The sequence below is a fragment of the Typopeltis vanoorti genome, chromosome 24 (genome assembly GCF_054136105.1).
Source record: "Typopeltis vanoorti isolate ZY-2024b chromosome 24, IOZ_Tvanoo_1.0, whole genome shotgun sequence".
Taxonomy (NCBI): domain Eukaryota; kingdom Metazoa; phylum Arthropoda; class Arachnida; order Uropygi; family Thelyphonidae; genus Typopeltis; species Typopeltis vanoorti.
Window position 1 is genome coordinate 54,291,079 of NC_143572.1, and position 24,210 is coordinate 54,315,288.

The 24,210-nt window shown below is 35.8% G+C and overlaps 1 protein-coding gene across 1 annotated transcript in view; it reads left to right on the forward strand.

Moving 5' to 3' along the window:
• The first annotated feature begins 19,980 nt into the window (after positions 1–19,980).
• The window catches only part of LOC150093220 (heparan-sulfate 6-O-sulfotransferase 2-like), a 38,376-nt gene continuing 34,146 nt past the window's right edge, over positions 19,981–24,210 (forward strand). The window contains exon 1 of the mRNA XM_090413509.1: positions 19,981–20,098. Coding sequence (XP_090269635.1) covers positions 20,001–20,098 — 98 coding nt within the window. The 5' untranslated portion in view covers positions 19,981–20,000. The remainder of the gene's footprint in view (positions 20,099–24,210) is intronic.

Consider the following 24,210-nt stretch of genomic DNA (forward strand, 5'->3'; position numbering starts at 1 on the left):
TTTTTTGTAATCATACCAAAGCCAATACAGCCACAAATATGCAAAATGCATCTTTGTGGCTGTATAGGCTTTGGTATGATTAAAATTAATAAACTAATAAAATTGATAACTAAAATTATTTATAAGGAAATATTAATATCATTATTACATTAATTACTAGCCTGGTTGGCCAAATGAATAGCATACCTGCCCTCCAGCAGGGTATAATTCAAATCCCAGTGCCATGGATGTATGTGAGTCTTGAGGTAGGGGACAGTTTTCATCAGTCAGTGTGCGACTGCTATTCTTATTTTGGGGCCCTTAAATGGTTTGAAAATTTTGTTTCTGGAGCAAGGTCCGTGGATCATCTAACCTTCAATCCATCTATAGTACTAATATTACTCCAGGATTTGCAACTTGCTGTGGTTAAAATTCACATAAAAAAAGTTTTGACAATTTTATTTATTTATTTATTCGTATGGCATGAATATCAAAACATGCAGTACAATACACTTTAATAACGTATAAAATTAAAAGTCAAAAGTCATTTTAAAAACCAATAAAATTAAAAGGTTACATCCATATTGGTCAGATAGTTCATAGCTTCGGGTGTAGCACTTAAAAAGTCCAATTTGTCTCCTGAATATGCTCTGAGATAACACTGAGTCACAATATGGTTCACAGTTTGTCTCTGAGCTCCACAATCACAGTGCGGGGATGGTCGTTTACCCCATTTAAAAAGCATGTCCGCACATACACCATGACCAGTTCATATTCTATTATGCTGAGTCCAGGATTTTCATGGGAGGTGTGAGCAAGCATCAAAACTTTCTTGTAATTCATTGAGAGAAAATTTTGTGATGTCATCTGTATCTCTCCCACTGTTCTTGCCACTTTTGCTTCTCAAGTCAAAGTTAGAATGTAGTAGTAGTTGGGCTAATTGTAGTGGTGGATGTCTTGATCTCAATCATCGTACACTTAAGTCTGGGAGATCTAAATGTATTGGTAGGGCTGTGTTCTCCAAGATTTTCTTATACTCCTGTAAGAGAGCCTTAGTCCTGCGCAGATTCAGTGGAACAATGTTACTAAGAGCTGGAAGCCAGTGTGTGGGCGTTGATTTAATTGTGCCAGAAATCAGTCTCATTGTATTATTTAGTTGGCTATCAACAAGTTTAACATGTGTGCTATTTAGCCACACTGGTGAGCAATATTCGGCAACAGAGAAAACTAGACCAAGAGCAGTAATCTGCAGATTATCGGCTGTTGCTCCCCATGTCGTGCCTATTAGTTTTTGTATTATGTTGTTACGGGTTCTTAACTTAGCAGAAACGTTTGTTAGGTGTTGCTTGTAAGAGAGTGTGCGGTCCAGGGTAACGCCCAAGTACTTTGGAAACTTATTGTGTCGTAGTAAACATCCTTCAAAGAAGATATGTTATTATGACAATTATTATTCAGAATGAAAATAATTTTTCATTTATAGATTGAACACTATCCTCAAAATTAGCTGCATGTGGAGATGTGTTTTGCTAAAGAGAATTAGTATAAATGCTTAGCATACTATTTGCTTAATTGTATTAGTTTTCATTGCCATTACATAATGCTGCAAAAGAAATGAAAACATTTTTAATGTCTAATCTTCATGAAAGGTTATAAATTGGAAACTTATTACACATTTTAGTGCTGGGTGGACTAAGATTTTTTAAAGTTTATTTATTTTATTTTATTATTTTTTGTATTTTTTTTTTCATAATCTAAAAACTGCTCCAGAGACCAAACATAGAACTTTTTTCAAGCTACTTCAGGAAACCAGTGAGCAGAGTGGTAGTCTAACACCAGGTAATGAAATTTCATTTCCTATCTCAAGACATTCACAAATATCTGTGCTCATGAAAGTTTGGTTGATTGAAAAATTGAGTATATTAACCATTCAGCCAACCACATTAGCAAGGATTATGCACATGACTTGCTCTAGAGACTAAGTAGATAGTAGTCACATACCATATGCTGAAATTTGACTGCCTAAAATTCTGTATATGGATCGTCTACTCAGTCATAAGTACTACGCATATATATATATATATATATATATATATATATATATATATATATATAACCATCAGGTTGAACTTAAATTGCAAAAAATCGGATGAATGTTTTTCTTATATTTCATATGAACATTCTTAATATTCTTATGAAAGGCATATTGGTATGTTTTCCATCATTTTTATGATTCCTTTCTGTTTCATAGATTATTAACAATAGTTCATATACAGTATATTAAAAATTGGTGTTTTGAAATGGTGCAGTCTGTTAATCCTTTTCATCATGAAGAAGAAATGGGAATTTAGAAGCTCTTTAATTTCTAAAGATGTCACAGATTACTTTCAAATCGTACTCAATTTTTATATATTTTTTAAGCAATACATTAATTTACAAAAAAAAAGAGGCAAATTGCTGCATAGCTGCATGAAGTATATTGTACAGTTGCCAGTACATATGAATTTGCCAAGCTATGAATATTCTTGTTATTCTGATAAGTTAATTATACATTATATATAAAGAAAATCTACTGAATCTATTTGGTAATTACTGTTGTAATAGTATTAACATAAATGTTTTTATATCTATACATAATTTGCTTAAATCATTTTTTTTTTTATAACAGAAGCAAAGCATTCACTGAGCAAGTTTTTCAGACAAATTTATTTCATTCTTATGTAGTACTTAACATTCTTTTTTTTTTTCTTTTTTTTTTGCACATCATTGATATCAAGATGCTAGTTGGTCACATTTAGATGCTTGTTTACATACTCACATATAATTTAATATTTGTAATGGTGAACTAACATAAATATTAATTATATATAATTATTATAGTTGTTCTGTTATAATTCTTATAGAATTAAAGTAATTATACTATATTAATAGTAATAGATTTGAAACACAGGAACACGGACTTTAGATTTTTGGAAGTTATATTTGCCTATATTCTAGTGCATGTGTAAATAAATCATTGATATTTTTCAAAGTTATAGATAAATTTATCAGGAGGAGAAATGTGGCAATTTATTCATCTCTAACTTCCTTCTGTTATGCTAATATGTCACTAGTTTTTCATTGGAGCATTTTATTTTACAATGAGAATGAATTGTGCTGTTTGATTTTTCATCTTGTAACATGAATGTAAAGTTTGAATAATATTATAATTATAAATGAAAGTGAAAGCATGATCACAATAAGCTATTAAAATTTAATGAAGTTGGTAGTTAAAAATTTTCAAAGTAGCAGAATTTGAGAATGAACAGAAAATTAATTTTTTTGAACTGTACATTTTAAATGCCCAAGTGAAGCTGTCTGTAAGAACCCATTTAAATTTGATAACATGGAAATATAACTTTAGCATGCCCTATCCTACCCCAGATTTGCAAGCAAAGTGGCTTTTTAGTAATTTCCCTGTAGTTCACTTTATTTTGTTTTTAAATATAATTTTCTGATATGCTTAGTATATTTTGGGAAGGGGAGTTTGAATTTAAAATATTTTAATACTAATTTTATATTAAAAAGTGATTTAGAATAAGATTTATTTTATTATTTTGTTTATTAATCATAAATAATTAAAATTACTTAAAAAAGTTATTAATATAACCTTTTTATTAATGATGATTAATAGGTGATTAATATTTGATTCTTTATATTCCAAAAATATTTAATGAATCATATTAAATGGGCTTGTGCCTAAATTCATACTGTCTTCACAGCACTTGAAAAGTTTGAGCATTAATGGATTTACCTACAAACATTCAAACTCTTACACCACTGGCATAAGAATTTGGATTGACATTTGAATATTAATATTTCTTTGCTTAAAATGTATATAAATTACATGTGGATTCAGGTAAATATAATGTTTATTCTGAAAGATGAAAGTTATATAATGTGTATATAAATGTCACGAAGTTACAGAAAGATATTGGTTCTCTTCTCAGTTCTTTCAAAGTACTTGAACAACATTTGGTTTTAAAAAAATAGATTGCATCTTTTATTTCTCTAAGAACTTTATGTGCATTTCTATAAATGTATAGATATATTTTATAAATATTTCTTTAGTTACTCTTTTTTTTTCCCCTTTAAACCAATGTGATGAGTGATGCTGCAGAATAGGTTCATTTATTCTGAAGCACCCAATAATGTAGTCAGTTCATCACAATATAAATCAAGAGTACTTTAATAAAAGTTATTTTGAAACATGGAATTAGTAATTTTTTTAGACATGAGATGATAGTGCTTCATTCTCTCTCTTTCCCCCACTGGATGCTATTGAAAATAATATATTAAGTCTTGGGCCAGGTGTCTCTAGGCTGTGGAAATTGACTTTCCATTCAGTCTCCAAATGTTAGGACTAAAATTACCTCAACTGCTCCCTATGTGGAAAACAAGGACTTTGCAGTTTTTAAGTTCTCAGAAATACTGTGTATCCTTCATTTTAATTGTTGAAAGTTTATTTTTCATTTGGTTAGACTATAATAATTTTTCACTTGGTTAGTCTCTTCAGCTCCCACTGAAGAGACCTCAATAAAGATCGAAACTTGTCTGGGTAGTGGCCCTTCCCTTTAATGCATAACGTTATACATATCCGCAAGGAGATGTGTTTTGCATTATGGGAGATACTGAGATAGGAGCGATGTTAGGTTGGTCCACCTTTGCTACAAGTTGCCCGGTGTTGTACTACCTTACCCAGTCCTGAAGATATTTTCAGGTGCAAACTTTGTTTGCTCACACTTGGATAAAGGATTAAACTAAATGTATTATACTTCATTTTTAATGTGTATGATTTAGATACTGGATTATACTTACATCAACTAATGATTACTGTTTATATTATATTAAGTGATGTCTTTTTTTCTTTTTTTTTTTTATCTGTCTGTTTTGTGTGCACTATCTGTAAAAATAAAATAAATAAATATTCTGTATACCTGATGTCCATCCTCATCTTCATATGGTGCACTCTGTTAGTAGGTATCCTCTGAGTACTGAACAAATGAGGTTGGACTGGCAGTTTTGGACTTGCCAACCAAACTGTGTACTCTATTGGCTTAAACTAGTTATAAACATGATGGTACAGCATGAGATTTCATGCTGACTGGGGCATCCCCTAGTTAAGACCTTTTTTTTTTTCCTTCACTGAATGGGGTATGTAGAACAACAACAACAAACCCAACATCAAAAGAATTTAAGATAGGAAACAATAAGGAGTATCAATGGAAAGGAAATCCAACTTGCAAAACTGGAAAAGTGCTAAGTTGACACATGTAGACCATGAGTATATGCATACAGATGTTCTAAGTGAGATCATTACTGCTTAAATAAGTATAGAATGTTATATTCAAGAAATAATGATCGAAGTGAGGAGTAGCAAGAGCATTCAACACAAAACATTGAGATCAGGGCTCTGTGAAGACCAGTCAAGTGTGCTGATGTCCATAAACAAAGCAGTTGCAATAGCCTTATGACACAGTGCATTGTCCAGAATATTCAGATACCTCTCAGAGTTCAATATTCATGGCATCAGGTCTAAGGCCAAACCAAGACCATACCATCACATGCCGCCTTCGAATTTCATAGTTGGGATAACAAACTTTTGTAAGAGATGTTCACTGGACATCTGCCATGCCTGCACCTATCCATCTGCTCAGTAGGACATGTAGTGCGATTCATTGCAGCATAACACAGCTTTCAAAGCCTCCATGTCCCACTGCACACGCTTGTTGCACTGCTGAAGATGGTGCTGCATGTTAGTTCAGGCAATGTGGGGCTTGCATATTGAGGTCCTATCATGGAAACCCTTGTTATGGAGCCTCTGTTTTGAATGTTTTTGTGCTGATTCATGTTCCAATCAATGCCCAGAACTCCCATTTAATAGGTCGGCCGATGGATGGTAGATTTTACATATTATCCTTCATAGCATGCATTCGGTGAGTGTGTTGGGTCGTCCACTATGGGTAGTACTTGCAGTTAACTCTCTACACTTTCATCCTAGTATGGTATCACTGATTATTGACCTGGGATGGCCCAATTTGTTAACAATTTGCTGAAAAGATAGACCTGCAACATGGCATTCTATGAAAATGCTTCTTTCAAACTCCTTTAGTTCCATTCTCACAGCCATTTTACCTGGATGGTTGCATTGACTTGGGAGCATCATATTCTTCCAATTTATACAAGTTACATGTCTGTAGCCAGTATGCACCTTACCCATGGAGGGGGGGGGGGTTGTCTGTTGACTTCTTTCCAAGTAGCATATTATTTATCATATCATTTACTTTAATAAAGTTTGATATTTTAATCTCTGCATCTTTTTTCATTTTCATATGATAAGAACATCCCAGGTATCTGAAAGTATTTACTTGTATTTTATTATATGACACCTCCAAAGACTCATTGCAGGAAAGCACTCCACACAGGCCACCATCTCTGCTACTTAATCCTCCATTTTACAAACATCATCTACCCCAGTGCACCTGCTCACGAATAGTATTTTTTACCTCTAAAGTTTTGTCCATTCTCTTGTCTGATTTGCTATATATAGGATGAAAAATCTGAGATTCCAAGAGAAAATCCCTGCTACCTATGTATGAAATCAGCCAACTTACCTCAATGGAAAGGGCCATCTAAAGATTTTGCTTGTTGCAAGAAGAATCCAACACAATGTCCTGTTATGTCATTATTTAATTCTGAGTTTTCTCCTTTGAAAACTATTGTTTTTGTGTGGGATTAGAAAGTGTAACCTAACCTTGTCAGAGATTGACTACGTTGGCAACAAGCCAATGAAAGTATTAAATGTTTCCATAGTTCCCAATTAAATGAGCTTTATTTTAACAGCAGGGGGGGGGATGCAATTCTTAAATTTAAAGTAAAGATTGAATTCTCTGTGTAGCATTATGATGTTTTCATCCATACTAGTCTGCAAGGAAAATGTTTGGAGTTCGACCAGTCGATGACTAGAACTTTTTCTAACCCTTTTTTTGACTGGTTCCCAATTTAATTAATCTCTGGCATGGAAAGGCATTGCGGCGGGGATGGGGGGGGGGGTGAAAAACTTGAATTTTTCACCTCGCAATCTCCAAATCATCTGCAGAATCCTCACTATTTTAGACTAATAAATTTCACCAGGAGATGATAGTGCTTAATTCTCTCTCTTTCTCCCACTGGATGCTATTGAAAATAATGTATTAAGTCTTGGGCAGGTATCTCTGATAGGTTGTGGAAATTGATTTTCCATTCTGTCTCCAAATGTTAGGACTAAAATTACCTCAACTGCTCCCTATGTGGAAAACAAGGACTTTGCAGTTTTTTAGCAGAGATTTGATCTATGCAACTGACCTTTTTTTTGTAAGTTCAATTTTTATTCTAGTTTTTTACCTGTAGTATTGCTTGACTTTTAAATATCCTTGCATATGTTTTGTTTTTAAGTAATTCAAATCCCTAAATAGTTGTTACAGGATTCGTTTTTTTTTTTTTGTGATTAAATTGGTATATCCAGTTCCTTTTTTTCGATGGAGCTTTTCCAGTAATTCAACCTTAATGAATTTCAGTATTCTCTCCTCTCTCTCTCTCTACAATTTTTATTTGCACTCTGTATAGCTCCACAGGGGTTTCTGATGTTTTCCTTTTTTTCAATAATAAAAAAAAAACTGCTAATTCCTTTTATACCCCCAGAAGGAGTGTGAGAAGTCATTCATAACTTTTTTGAAGACTAGTAGGCATTTAGCTCCCAGCCTTAGCTAATCACAGATTAGCTAGCCTAAGACATGTCTGTTGTAATTTCTACCCTATGGTGCAGATTATAATAGACAAGTGTTGCCATCTTGTGTTTCCTAACACTTATTGTCAAATATATTGCGAGTCTTATGGTTGATTTTCTTGAGTTTACGGGATGAAAAACCTCTTGCTCGTGTCAGACTTGACAAACCAACTGGTCAAAAAAAAAGACTGTTTTTTCTCTAGTCGCCGACTAGAATTGACCTTAGAATGGTCTTTCTTTGGGTAGCCTAGAGCTATGGATGCGAATGCTATTTCCATGGAGCTGCAAAGCCCTTTTTTTATTCACTGTATTTTTCAGTTCTGATATGTCTTCTGTTCAGTCGTCATTCTTTGCTACATATACACAGTATTTTACTTCTTTATTATCATCAGACTACAGACAGAAAATATGGCCCATTTCTCTGTGGCTATTTGTAATTTTACTCCTTTTGATGAATAAAAAGCATTGGAGTATTCATGTATTTCGTGATTTTATAGGTTTTTGGTTGTGGTTTTGATATTTTTCTAGTTCTGATACAAAATCAATCCATGGTTTCTCCCCCCCCCCCTTATCTTTTGGCGTTAGTGCTTTCTTTTTCCTAAAATTTACTGTTTCTGGTAATCACCTTTTTGTGTGTGTATTTATTGTAAATTTCTGTTTCTCCATTCCAGTTGTTTTTTTTTTTAATTATTATTATTATCCCTAAATTTTCTGTTTATGTTCAAGTTTGTTTTTCTTAGTATATTTTCGATATTGCCACTTAGTACAGCAATTTTTAATGAAAGAATTTTGTTGAGGGATATTTTCAATTTTGTTTTATAATCTTTCTACGCAAGGTGGTCTGAAAGGTTCTTGGCCTCTACTATAGATTGCAACACTATCAGCAAGTCTTTTTTTTTTTTTTTGTAAGTTGGTACATCTGTCATAAGCATCCATGTGAAATTGCAAGTCATTCTATCAAGTAGTTTGTTTTACACAGCTGTCTGAAGCAAAAGTGTTGTCTGTATCCCTTCAAATGGATAAAAATTGAGTATCGTGCGGTTATAAAATTCTTTGTAAAAGAAAGTTTAACACCAAAAGAAATTCATTCGAAGCTCATAAAATTTATGGGCACTCTTTTCGTTTTCGACAATTAAGAAAAGGACTGCTGAGTTTAAATGTGGGTGTACTAGTCTTGAAGATGATCCATGCGAAGGATGTCCAAAAAGTGTAACAACATCAGAAATCATTGATCAAGTGCACAATATGGTATTGGATGACTACTGAGTCAAAGTGCATGAAATTGCTGAACCTATAGGCATTTCAAAACAATGTGTAGTTATATTTTGCATGAAGAATTGCAAATGAAAAAGCTTTGCGCAAGATGGGTGCCGTGCTTGCTCACAGCAGATCAAAAATGCCCGCGCATGAAAATCTCTGAACAGCGCTTGGAGCGTTTTAACAAGAATAAAACTGATTTTGTGCTTCGATTTATCACTATGGATGAGACTTGGATTCACCATCACACACCAGAATCCAAACAGTCAAAACAGTGGACAGAAGCTGGTTGTTCAGCGTCAAAGAAGACCAAGCTGATTCCATCAGCAGGAAAGATCATGGCATTGGTGTTTTGGAATGCTAAAGGCATTTTGTTTATTAATTATCTTGAAAAGGGTAAACAATAACCTTGGAATATTCTGATCTTTAAACCAAACTAGAGGAAAAAATTCGTGAGAAAAGACCTGGTTTGTAGAAGAAAAAAAAATCTTTCATCAGGACAATGCACCTGTCCACAAAGGTGTTTTGGCAACAGGAAAAATTAAGGGATCTGCGCTATGAATTGTTGGAACATCCACCCTATTCCCCAAATTTGGCTATCTCTTCCCAAAACTAAAACTCTTCCTCGCTGGTCAGAGTTTTTCTTCGAATGAAGAGGTGATTGCAGATGTTACTGAGAACCACTAAAGGGACGGGATAATAGTGCTGGAGCATCGCTAGAATAAATTTATTAGTCTTAAGAGAGATTATGTTGAAAAATAAAAATAATTTTGAAATTATGAATTCGTTTTTTCATTATGCCGAGAACATTTAAGACCACCCTCATATCATTAGATTTTCGCCATTAACATATAAACAGAATTTGATTCAAAACCACGATATGCCCATATATGTAAGATAAACGCAGCTTAAAATTTACAACAGTGTGATCATTACTTCTCTAGAATTAGAGAAGTAACTTAGCGATGTGCTCAATGCGACTTTTGTACCTATGGTCTTACAACGAATGGGAGAGATTTTTAAGTTGTTTGACAAGGTGATTGATAGGAAAACTTGGCCGATTTAGAAAATCTAAACGGAGTAGGAAATAAAAAATAAAAGCAGACATACTATTTATTCAAAAATATCAAGACATCATTTCTCCGGAGTATCCGTACAGGTACAGAAGGAAGCATATGGTCTTTGAATCTTCATAGACAAGTATTCACATAAATGTGCCATATGAAAAAAAGCTAAGTGACTTTCGACGTGGCATTAGCATATGATGGCATCTTTGGGACAACTCAGTTTTGGAAATTTTTGCCATCAACTGAAAGTGACGTTATTGTGTAGTTGAAACACTGAGGAACAACAGCCCAATTGTGCTGAGATGTGTGAATGAGTGGAATAAACTGCTAGTCTCTTATGGGTGCCATGCCTGTGAATGAGTTCAGAGCAAAGTATGACAGATACTGTGCAAATGCTTAATAGTTCTTCACATGATGTTTAGGCTCTCCCTCGATTAGTCTAAGGACTCTTTGGAGTTCCCCGTATAATAAGTCCGAAAAATTCACAGAGCTGAACGTCAAATGCTGAAGTGCGTGGTGCGAAAAAATAGCCTCAGTTGAACACTCGTTACCGATTTCCGAAATTGCGTTGGCATCACAACTGTTTGGAGCTGAAGAAAATGGCTTTCCATGTTCGCATCCACCAATCCCAAATCTTGGATTGGATAATTCCAGGGAGCGCCATCTTTCCGAATAGCGAAGAATCTCTCCCATCTACAATAACGGTCATTGGTAGATGGGAGAGATTCACTGACCTCTAACTTAGCAAATTCTTTGAAACCTGATATCATCACACATAGAAAAAACAATCATTTGTAAATTAGTTTATATTTTATTGAAAAGGTAAAAGATATAAATATAGAACTTTCAGAAATCTTTGCAAATTTAGACGTAGTCGGTCGCTCTTCACCAATGTAATGAAGTTACATGGGTGAAGAGCAACTAGTAATAGTGGTCTACTTATAAATCTTTTCCCAACGGACACTGTAGGACGGACTATTCAAACACTGCATGAAAAACACTTTTTCTTATTTCAAGACAAATATTGGGAACAAAAAGGACTTGCCATAGGTTCTCTCCCCTTTCTCCAGCCTTAGCCAACCTGTTTATGGAAAATTTCGAAATTGGTGCATTAAAAAAAAATATGAGAAGAAACCAAAAATTAGGCTAAGTTACATCGATGATATTTTCGTCATTTTGTCGGGAACGGTGGAGACGAGCGGACTGCTTTAAAAGATTATCTGAACAACTAACATCGTAATATAATATTCACTCTTGAACTAAAGCAGCACAAAAAATTATCCGTTCCTTGATATCCTTGTCGAAGTAAACGAATATGAAAAAAGGTTATCCTTTTCATATACATACAGAAAACCTACAACGGGAAGATTTTTAAACGTTGTTTCATACCACCATCCATTGCAAAAGTTCGCATTATTTAAACTTGACGAGTCTGGACATACAATATATATCAAGCACATCAATTAGAAAGAATTAAGAACTGTGCTACCTGAAACAAAACCTCGCGCTAAATGATTTTGAATCCAAGACGATCAGAAAAATTCTTAATGCATCACCCTTAATTAAAGATTTCAAGAACACAATCACGCTTTCTTACATCAAGAATGTCGCAAAGTGGCTGCGTTGCTCAGCGAGTACAACGCTAAAATCAAAAAGAAAAAAAAATTGGATAACCTGATATGGATTGATGGATTACAGTCCCTTGGACTTCTATCCCTTAATCGGTATGGAATAGTCTTGTATTAAGTGTTAGCGAGCACCTGGCTCACCCTATTTAGGGTTGTACGGAGGTACCAGAATCGATAAGCAAAGCAGCTTTCGGGCGCTTATGTTTCCACCTATCGTGTTCGTCATAATTAGATGACTCTTGAATGAGTTGATTTGGATGAACAGCTGCTTTGGCAAAATAAGCAGCAGCACTGTTATGGAGGAAAGTGGAAATATCTGGAATATCGGCATCTCGATGTAAGAGAATATTTCTTACAAACCACGGAGCGTTGAAGATCATACGGAGGCACTTGTTTTGTATAACTTGTAGCTTTTTGATGTTAGTGGCGGAAGTGTGACTCCAGGCCGGCGATCCGTAAGTTAACGATGGTCTGATAATTGTTTTGTAGATCCGTAGTTTGTTATCAGTACTGACTTGGCTTCTTCTATTGAGCAGAGAATAGAGTTGTACTATTGCAGAGTTTGCTTTTTTGCATGCATAAACTGTGTGGGAGTTAAAGTTTAAACGGTTATCAAGTTGAATGCCTAGATATTTGGTGCTAGATCTCCATGGGATGGCTGTGTTAAAAAGTTTAACTTCTCCAACATGAGATGCTTGTCTTCTTGTGAAAAGAATGGCAGTGCTTTTATCGGCATTTACAGATATTCTCCATTTTTTGAACCAGTCTTCTAAATTTGTTGCTGCAGTTTGTAATCGCTGAGTAGCTATATTAGGCCTGAGAGATCTGCTGAGAATAGCCATATCATCCGCATAACTAGCTATAGTGGTTAGTGATGTGCTAGGAACATCAGAAACAAAGATGTTAAAAAGAAGCGGTGAGAGCAGCGAACCTTGAGGGACACCAGCAGTGATTTTTTTCAGTGATGATCTAATTCCACGCAACTTAACCTGAATTTTACGGTCCTGTAGAAAGGAGTTAATAATTTTGGTAAGATAAAGAGGGATGTTGGCTGCAATTAATTTGTAGATGAGACCTTTGTGCCATACAGTATCGAAAGCTTTTGCAACATCAAGAAAGATAGCTCCTGTGTGCTGTTTCCAGTTAAAGCCTGTAGTGATGAACTCAGTCAGTCTGTGAATTTGCTGTGTAGTGCTATGTCCAGTACGGAAGCCAAATTGTTCTTTCGGAATTATGTGATTTTTATTCACCTCCTCATTAAGTCGGTTGAGAATGACTCTTTCTGCTATTTTCCCTAGGCATGATAGAAGACTGATGGGTCTATAGCTCTGTGGCATCTGAGGCGCTTTACCAGGCTTGAGAATAAGGAAAATATCGGCTTGAGGGGAAATAATGAATTCTCAGAATTGCATTGATAATCGCTACTAAATGCATGACAGCTTTGTGTGGGAGGGCTTTAACCACCTTACCGGCCGTTATGGATCAAATACGCATCCACATACGCTTCGTATCCATCATATATTTCATTGTTATAACAATGGTATTACAATTTTAATAAGCACTTCGCATCCATGATAACGTGAACGTCTATAGACGTCTTGGCCGGTAGCGTGGTTAATTGTTTTGTTGGTAATTTCGTCCGGGCCAGGGGCTTTTTTGTTTTTAAGCTTCCTAATAATTGAATAGACCTCTTTAGGTGAGGTGGGGCAGATATTTTCACAGCTACAAGATCGCCGAAGTACAGAACGTACCCTACGATGTATCTTTTCTATGAAGACTAGATCCGCTTGTGCATAATTAGGACGGCACTGAAGTTGCAGGGCTTGAACGAGCGCTTCTGCTTTTTCGTTATCTCTGTAAACAAGGCCTCTTTCTCCGTGAATGGGCTGGATGTTAGAGCGATCTGTACGGAGAGCTTTAGTCAACTTCCACAGAGAATTATCTTCGGTTTTGAGAGAACAGAGTTTTCTTTCCCATTGCTGGTTTCTGTGATCTTTTAGAGCGTAACGGACGAGGTTGGACGCTCTGTTTAGTTCTTGACGGTCTTGCGGAGATAGCGTGTTGTGATAGCGGCGTCTGAGCCTATTTTTGTTCCTTATCAGAGCAAGGATTTCTGCAGGAAGTAAGTTTACTTGAGCTGGGGTAGAAGTAGAGCAAGCTGCGGATAAGCCAGCCTGTATTTTACATTCAAGATTGTTGACTGCCGCGTCGATTTCTTCACGGGTGGAAATAGTCGGTACTGAGTCTATAATAGTGTTCATTTTAGTCTTGAATTTTGCAAAGTTTGTGTGGGATTGGCTGGGAATGAGCTCAGGTTCCTCCCCTAGACTTAAGAGTACTGGATTGTGATCTGAGCTTAGCTCGTCAACTACTTGAAGTCTGAATTGATGAGAAATATTGTTAAAAATAGCAATATCCAAAACATCAGGTCTGCCGGTCGCTCCGTAATGTGTTGGCTCAATCGGGCCTGCAATAACGATATTTCTCTGCAAGGCAAAGTTGTAGAGGAACATTCCGTTGTTGTTGCAGCTTTTGCTGTTCCATAAAGGGTGCTTGGAATTGAGGTCTCCTGCTACTATTACTGCTTCATTTGTATCCAGTAGCTGAGAGAGATCAGAGGGGAGTAGAGGTTTGCCAGGGGGGTTGTATACAGAATACATCTTTAAGCTGCCTGCATTGTTGGTAAGAATTTCTATGCCTGTCACCTCGAGGTTAGATGTAGTAATCTTCTTAGTCTCATTATAGCGAATGTTTCTTCTGACAAAGATGGCAGTGCCACCACCTCTGGCATTTAGTCTGTCATTTCGAAGTAACGAGTAGTTTCTGAGTTTGGGATTATCGCAGGGACGTAGGTGTGTCTCGTTAATGAGGAGAATATCAATTTGCAAATGATCTGTAAGCTCCTGTAATTCCAAAATTTTGCTGTTTAGACCGTTTGCATTCCAGAATATTATCGGCATAGAATTTGATGTTAAAGCCGGGTTAGTCATTAATCATGGAGAAGATGGCTTGAGTATTCCTAAGGAATTTGCTGGTGTCGGCCTGGCTTGGATTTGTTTTGCTGAAGGCCATTAGCATCTCCCCAAGTGAGGCAGCGAGTATTGCTGAGGAATTTTGACAGCTAGTTGCAGGGAGTACCTTAATGTTACTCGAGGAAACCACAGAAGCATATGATTTATCTGGTGTGACTTTTTGCACTTGGATTTCAGGCACAGATCTCACAATATTTTTCTGAGTGGGCTGGGTTAATTCCTGTCTAGGCTTTTGAAGGTTTGATGGGTGGAGAGAGCAACCCTTGTAGTTTGCAGGATGTGGGCCACTGCAGTTCGCACATTTAGCAGGTGTGGTCTTTGGCTTGACGCAAGTGTGCGAGGGATGTTTGCCTCCGCACTTCACACACTTGTAATCTGCTCTGCATAACATTTGTGCATGCCCAAATTTTTGGCAGCGATGGCATTGACCAGCCGATGCCTTTCTTCGTAGTGGCTCGGTCTTGATGACCAAGTTGCAGACTATTTTAAGATCATAAATTTCCCTCTGGTCTTTACTGATCTCTACTAAGACCAGAGGCATGGGGCGCTTGTCTGCGCGATACATTCGCGAAATCTTGACTGGCTCCAAGCCTTGTAATCTGAGGTCAGTAGCTATTTCTTCTGTTGTTATATTTTCTACTAATCCTCTGATCACTACCTTGAGGTTCTTTTCACTTTTAAGTTGGTAAGTATGGTACGGGATTTTATGATCGTCCATAAGTCTGGTGAGCTGGCGGTAGTCCGTTGTTCCTTCGGGCTGTATGCGTACTCCGTCATCTGTGTTTTTGGCTGACGAGAACTTTATGTTGCTTTTCTTCATCGTCTCTGCGAGTAACGACCATTTTTCCTTCGATCGCAGGACTACTGGTGGGATCCGCTCTTTGGACTGTGTTGGTATATTTGTCTCAGTGCTTGCACTAGATTGTGCTGATGTGTCCATTTCAGCTGCAGATTCAGGTTCTGCAGCAAGAGACCCTTTCTTTCTCTTCTTTCTGCTGACTTCTTGGTAATCCTTAGAATCTGTGACAGTTTCTGCAGCGGAGGAATTGACGCTGTCATGAGTGAGGCTAGGAGAAATTTCGGAGGTTTGAGGGTCTTCTGTCTCGACCTCCATAATCTGATGAACTTCTATCTTTCCTGGCCATTTGGTGTGTAGGATGTTACCAATTTGCCGAAAGATAGCTAGAAGTTCTTTGAAGGAGAGATCTTCATATGGTGAATCCATAATCTAGACTTGATGTGGGGGAAGGACCTGCCTTGTCCCTTCAACACCGAGTGCTGCACAGGGCTGGGAACAGTAGAGGGTCTGGAAAATGTTTTTGAAGATAAAATAAAATAAAAGTCTTACCTGCTCTGATGATCGAGCACGCTGTTGACGCATCAATAATCACTATTTAATTTTAATGTTGAAATAACTCGGAATTAAGCATTAAAAACAAAACTTCACTTCACTGCTGTAATATTACACGGAGCGCTGATAAACACGTCTGTACTCACTGATCAACTATAATCTCGCAATCCGCCTCCTTTCATAATCTTTTCGACCACCAAAAAAAAAATTGGCTAACGCCTTTTTATTCCCTTATATAGGAAGTAGGCGTTTTAAGCCCTATCTAAATTTTGGAGACTGAGTAGGCAGTTCAATGTTCACTGGTACCCAATCAGAGAACTGGCCCAAGGCTATCACTAATTAAGTGGCACGCAGTGAAGAGAGACGGCTCAACAAGTGCCGCCATCTCGTGGTCCCTAACCCTAAAATGGCTTTTTTTTTAATTTACAAAAAAAAAAAAAAAAAAAATCAAGATTCTTACATCCACCAAAACCTCTACATATAATCCCATGAGAAAACCAGGCGTCTATGAGATTCATTGCTCTTGTGGGATTTTTTATGTAGGCCGGACATGAAGGTCGGGAGAGATCTGCATATCTGAACACCAAAACGTCGATAAAAGATCCTTTAAGGGGTGTATTTTCATTTTTCATGTAAACATGAAAAACGATTGTAGCGGATTTCATGTAGAACTATGATAGTTCTACATGAAAAATTTACATCATTACCAACTGCCTATCTACAATTTTCCTACAAATCAGTCTGTTACCTGTCAAGACTCCCACATTATCAGATCTTATATTTCTCTCTTCTAAGGTACTTTTTACCGTATCAATCCACCTATATCTTGGTCTTTTCCTGCCAACCTGGCAGAGAACACTTGTTTTGCTAATCTTTCCTCTCCATTCTGTTTAAGTGACCATACCACCTAATATTAGCTCTGCTAACGCATTCCTGGATGCTGACAATGTTAAGTTCTTTCTTAATATCCTCGTTTTTAATATGATATTGCCATTTGTTCATGCCGTAATATTTCTCAGGTCTGTCATATCTGTGGTCTCTAGTCTTCTGAACTAGCTCTCAGATCCATAAGTTGAAATTGATTTGAACACTGTCTTGCATACAGCTAATTAGTGTTTTGACTAATTTCTCTTATTTCATATAAATTTATTCAGTTGGCTTCCTACCATACCAGTTTTGTTGATTCTGTTGTCAATTTTCATATTTAATATAACTTCACTGAAAATCGTGCCTAAGTAGCTGAAATGTTTCACTTGTTCTATCTATAGGTTCTCCATTCACAATGCAGTCGATATTTTCAATGATTCTGCCTATTTTCATTGTATTTGTCTTGTTATTGTTGACTTTCACACCATATCTATTACAACAGTTATTCAGTTTAGTCATGGAATCTTGCAGACTTGTAGCGGATTTATTTAGAAGTATAACATCGTCTGCAGAGAGCTGACATTAACATCTCCAATTTTGATATCATGTTTAATACCACTTTCCTTCATAATGTGATCCATATAGATAATGAATAACAGAGGGGATAATGTACATCCTTGTCTCACACCAGATTTAACATTAAGCCACCTTCCTGTACTTCAATTCTTACTGCTGATTTACAACTCAAAGACTAAGCATTGCTTGATATTATGTCCCATTGACACCATAAAACTGTAGCATATTGAATAGCTTCTCTCTTGGAATGAATAGCACCATTCAGACCTCTCTACATATCATTTACATACATAATAATCAGCAGTGGACCCAAAACAGGCTTTGGGGAAGACAACTAGTAACTTTCCTCTTCTGGGATATTGTTCCTCAATAGACAACTGATATCCATCAGGCAGTCAATCTAGCGAACTAATCTACTGTTTAGTCCCATACGTTCCAATTAAATTAGCAGTTTGTCATCTGACCATTTATCAAACGCCTTTGCAAAATCTAAATATACACTTTATATGCAACACCCTTTTCTAATGCAATTGTCATTTTATTATAAAAATAAGCAGATTGCTAAACCACAATCTTCCTTTAACAAATCCATGTCAGCTGGCCAGTGGCATAGCTGGAGTGGGCAGTCCGCCCCAGGCAGTACTTTGAACCTTTTTGAACTTTTACAGTTAATTCTAAAATACAGTCTTGAGACCTCATTTCCAAGTATTGTAATACTACTGCGAATTTTCCTCACAATTGCTGCAAGTGTTGCTAGTTATGGGGAGTTTTTCTAAATAAAACTGATTAAGAATTACCTACATTACTATGAAATAGACTTCGCCAACGTCATCGACGATTTTGATAACAGAATAGGAAGAAATATAACATTTTAGAATGTTGAAATTAAAGTTTTACTTCAAAAATAAACGGTGTTTTAATTTATTTCCCTATATGTCGTTTTGACTTTTTTTGTAGTATTTTTGGTGTGTATTGATATTGATAGTAGCGGCAAACTCAGAGACCTCCCTGGGCGGCAAAAGCTCTAGCTGGCAAAAAAATATTTTTCTGTTGTCAACCCAATTCTGAATCTTGGTCCTAACTAACTTTTCTAACACCTTAACCACAAATCCGGATACGCAAACTGGTCTTTAATTCGCAGCCTTACTCTTATCACCTCCCTTATATGAATTGGAACAGCTATGGTATTTGGAAAAAAATTAATGCCTCTTTCTGTATGGTATATATAACATCCAGTTTATTAACAGTTCTATGTGCTAATGCAAAGTTTATGCCTCTTTTAAGTAGCAAAAGTTTGGAACTTCAAGTGCAAAAGCTGTTAACTCTCCAGAACATTCCCTCAAAACACGTGGTGAAATAGCATCACGTCCTGTAGTCTTATTTATAGCAAGTCTATTCAATTTCTCAGACACCTCCTGTTCACTTACTAACAGTTCTTTCTCCTCCTACTTTCCCGCTGTTTTCAAGTTATGCATGATGTTGTCACATTCATAAGAATGAAACATCTTTTAAATTTCCCCTTAATATCTCAATTATATCCTCCGCAGCGGTTATCATTCCTCAGTTTTCACTAATCAATCCCATCCTCTACCATAATCATTCTTCCTTCTACTAAAATAAAATCAATGTATAATTCTAGTTTTACATATTTTAAAAATAATAAATATTATTTTTCATGAATAATGCGATAAACGTTTTGGTTTACCAAGGAATATTTTAGATTATTTTCCTCGAACTTTTAACTAAAGTAGTTCACACCTCGCGAAATTGGAACATCGGGGATTTTGCTAGTATAACGAAGGGATGCAGAGGGGATGAATGAAATGGAAGATTCCCAAGTGTGTAAATACTGTTTGTGGTGGTGCATAAGTTTGTGTTTTTGTCCTGGAAATTATGGAAGTTCTTAACAGTTTTAACAAAGATGAGCATACTGTTACGAAACCGTTTTCTCCAATGCACTTTTGCACTGGCAGGATTTTGAGGTACATTGTATTAAGTCTGACATTACTCAGTATGTTTGCAGCATCATTGATCTGGTATTTTTGTACTGGAGACGTGTGTGCCGTAGGCAGTTTACATTGGCCGCAGTCCAGGCTACGAACTTCTCTGGCCAAATGGAACAGCATAAAAACCAAAAGTGATAAAAGTTTTCGCGATTATGAAAAATTTAATAACGAAGAATTTAAGGCAGAAAATAGAGACATTGCTAGCGACGATTTTAATTATAACAAGTTATTGTCTGGACAGTTTGACTTCAATATTAAAGGATATGATGTTATTGTGTTTCTCCATATCCAGAACACTGGAGGCAGTGTCTTTACGAGGCATATGATTGAAGATTTGGCTCTTGAAAGACCCTGTACTTGTAAACGCAATCGAAGACTATGTCGATGTTACAGGCCGAACAAATATGGTAGCACTTGGTTATTTAGTAGGTACACAATGGGTTGGAAATGTGGAGTCCATCCCGATTGGACGGAATTAACAAATTGTGTTGATCGAGTAATGGACGAGGAGGAAGGACGTCCTGTAAAAAGAAGGTTAGTGTTTATTAAATTAAAGTTCATTATTTTATTATTGGTAAATTGCATGATGTTATTATATGTGTGCAGTTTTATGCCAAATTGTTCTGTTTTGACTTTCTAGTTTGATCCGTTCCTACCTACTCTTCTGTCATAATTTCCTTACTACTATATCCTACACTCGAGACTCTCATTTTGGTTTCAGCTTTTTTTTTTTTTTTGCGAATGATAACAAGGCCCTTCTATAATCTTCATTTCTAGTATTGTTTTTACCTGTGATACCACTTTTCTAGCCCTTCAGTTTTTCACAGCATTTTCATATGTTACGATTCTGATCAATTTTATTTCCAACTCACTTCTGCTTTTTTTTTTTTTTTGGCATGTTAAAATGAGAAGTAAAACTCATTTACTTCGCATTTGGTGTTTTGGCAGATTTCTAATTTGATTTTCTGTTTCTCTGTTTAATTTATGCTCTTCATCAAAAAATGTGCCAATGTACAAAAATGGAAACTACACTTTCTGGTTCTATTATGGATAGGACATTGGTGTAGCCCTTTTCTTAAACTAAATCTGAGTCAACATGTCTGTCCCAATTGGAAGTAAGAAGATTTTCTTCCTATGAAAAAGAAACAGGCCAATGAATAAATACATTGGTCAGTTTAATACCATGAATTATATATTTATGGTTTTAGCTATCTTAGTGTTATTACAGACAGCTTATTTACATTTAATAAGGCATGAATGCATGTTTTCTCTTAAAGTACTTATATTCATAGTTAGATTTTTTTCTTTTTTTGATGTTTCCATAAAAATTAATATCTCCCCTCACATATTAGGTGCTTAGGAAGAGACTGAAGTTACAGTTTCTTCTGCAATAGGAGATAGGAAAAACATTGCCTAGTGCATAGACAAGGTTATTTTTCTTGCAACTCTACAGTGTTGCAAAATTCATTGGAGGTATGCACCTACTCCTGGGATCCATGTGCAAAAAAAAAAAAAAAAAAAAAAAAAAAAACCCTCTTAAATTACTTCTTTATTAACAACTCATATATATAACATGAAGGGATTATCTCTTGTTTTTCCATTACTTGTTACCCTATGTACTATATCCCCTAAATTTATCTGACAGGCTACTTTCACCAACTTATAAGTTACAATCATATCATCCATTTTCTGTTCTGCAACCTTTCAAATTACATTTCATAATCCCAAGACAATCACCTGCCCCTAGGTCTTCTTTGATAGGATAGTTTCTTTCTCTATCTTCTAGATATTCAGGTTAGCAGATCAGTGCCTTATACTAACAGTTGATAGTTGCAGACTGCTTGCAGTCCTGAGTCCATTTTTTATACAGGTCTTGGAATCATTTTTTCTGAAGTATCATTGAGATGTTTTAATAAACCCAAAAGTCAGACATTGTCTCAAATTTTAATATTTCTAATGGAAATTCAGAATTTTATTTTTGCTTAATTAATTTGTTATATGATTTTATTATTTGTAATAGTTTTAATAGTTTGTAATATTTTCAAACTGAATATTGGAACATTATTCACATCAAAATTGGTTAGTATATTAAAGTTTAAAACCAGCTTTTTTAAAAAAATATGTTTAATACTTAAAAATTAAATAGGTTAGTTAAATCATTGCTGTCATATAAAAATGTTAGACAGAACATCTTAATATGATTCAAAAAGCATATTGGAGGTGTTTTTTGATTTTTTAAAAATTATTTATTTATTTAACTTAATTTTTTTTTTTAATCAGTTCCACACGAGAGGACCCAAGACCTATGACATGACAGTGCCGTGTGTGGGTAAGTGGTTAAATGAAGAAAGCAATTTGTTGAGGTGCTTCTTGAAGACCTGAGGATTGTAATTATTGGGAAAAACAATAGAGGAAAGACTGCTCCAAAGCAGAGGGAGGGAATGATGGAAGAGGATGAGAAATTGGCTTGATGAGTTTGATGCTGAACTCTATATGGGTGTGAAAGAGCATCTGCTCATGTTCATACGTGATTAGAAGAAAGTGGAGGAATGGCAACAAATGATTCAATGGAGCAGTGCCCACGGAAACACCTATAAAAAAGACAATACAGCAACAGATTGTCTATGGGAAAACAAAAAAACAGTTAGCAGATTGCACTCTTCTGAATACAATCAAGTATTCTGAGAGAGGTCCTAGGAGCATCACCTGAAATGTGAGAACAATATTTTAAGTCAGCTGGATTTGAACCTCATAAAGTATCAAGTTGAGCAGGCAAGAAACACTATTCAGAATGAAAAAAGAATGCCAAGTTTGTTGGAGGCTGTGGACCTAATGCCAGGACAGATTAGATGTGAAAGTCAACCAAGGAAGAGAAAAATGATGCTGGTTGGTGAATAGGATATTATTAAAAGTGAGGAAGAGTGAAACATGGTTTTTCTTTTGGGAAATGAGACTGGATTGCATTTTGGTGACATCAGAAGTCAGCAGGTTATCCTCATCCCACTTGAGAATGGGAAAGAGATTAGTGTTTCCTGTGTTAAGGCTTAAGTACTGGGAGAAACTCATGTTAGAGGCTTAATGGAGTGAAACAGCACTGAGAAAGGATTAAAATATTATTTAATTCTTCCAGTATTTTGTCTCAGTCAGTGAGACATCGTCAGGAAGTACAATATGAGACTTGTAATACAGACAAGCAACACAAAAAGTGAAACGTGGACGAAAGACTAGAGTTTTATGTAGGTGGGGGTGCTCTCTGTGGGCACCTTTTGGTGGCTTAAGATGTAAACGGGGATCTCGAAGTATTAGTATTTCCCATATTACATCCTAGGCCACCAATAGGCACCCATAGAGGGCACCCCACCTAGTGAGGACTCTAGTCTTTCATCCATGTGTAATTTTGTGTTGCTTTTGTGTGTGTGTGTGTTTTACAAGTCTCATATTGTTTATATGAGATCTGTTTATATCTATGAGATTGTTTATATCATCCTTGATGATGTCTCACTGACAGATGAAATATTGGAACAATTAAATAATTTTTAATCCTTTCTCAGTGCTGTTTCACTTCGTCAAGCCTCTAACATGAGATCAGTGTTTAAGCACTGGTTAAAGATCTTGAAACATGAATTACCTGAGCATTACAAGGTTTTGAAAATGAAAAGAAGAGTGGAAAGTCATCAGCAAAACTGTGAATAGGATTGGATGCCAGAGAGAGGAGATTGTTGATCTATAGGATAGGATAGGTGAAAGGAAGCCCTGGGATACACCAGGGCTTCCTGGTGATTGCAAAATCTGATGAAAGGGAACCATCCACCCATTACCAGTGAGGAAGCTGCAGTCCATTTACATAGGGAAGAAGGAATAGCAGAACATAGTAGCTTAATAAGATGACTACAGTGACTGACACAATGATTAGCATTGATTGAATAAAGGAGTTGTTTGGATCATATGAAAGGATTGGAAGTAAGACATGCTTTGATCTTTTTTAGAAATGACTAGTACCGGTTGTGTGTTTTTTAAATCTCTTAATAGATAGTTGTTAGCTCCATTACAAATCTGGATGTGAAAACAACTTGCAAAAGGACAATGATTCTTCCTTGCCTTATAAGATATATCACTTCCTTATCCCAACTTTTCAGTGTCTTCATTATGGTAACAATTCTAATATGTCCCATACTTCAACTCCTATCCAGTAGCATCCCCAAATTTCTTGTTTCTTCTTTCTCTTGGAGTGGAGTAATATTATGTACCTTATTCTTTCTAATAAGGTACATAATATTACTTCATTTCCTATTCAGTAGTCCCCAAATCCCTTGTTTCTTCTTTCTCTTGGAGTGGAGTAATATTATTGCCTTATTCTTTTTCTCTCTTTCTCCTCTGTGGCTAAAGTGCATAACCTTAGATGAGCTAGTATCTTCCATTCATCTTTCCATGGCATCGGTCTATTCATACAGAAAGTTTTTCACTTTTTTTTTTTTTTTTTTTATGTTGCACCCACCCACAAAAGGTTATTTGCAAACCTATATTACATTTTGTACCGTGAGTGAGCTAAGGTCTTTTTATTTTTATTTTTATCAATTATATATATATATTGTATTTTTAATTTATTTTTTACATAGTCTGGAAATCCTGCATTAGAGGGACTTTTT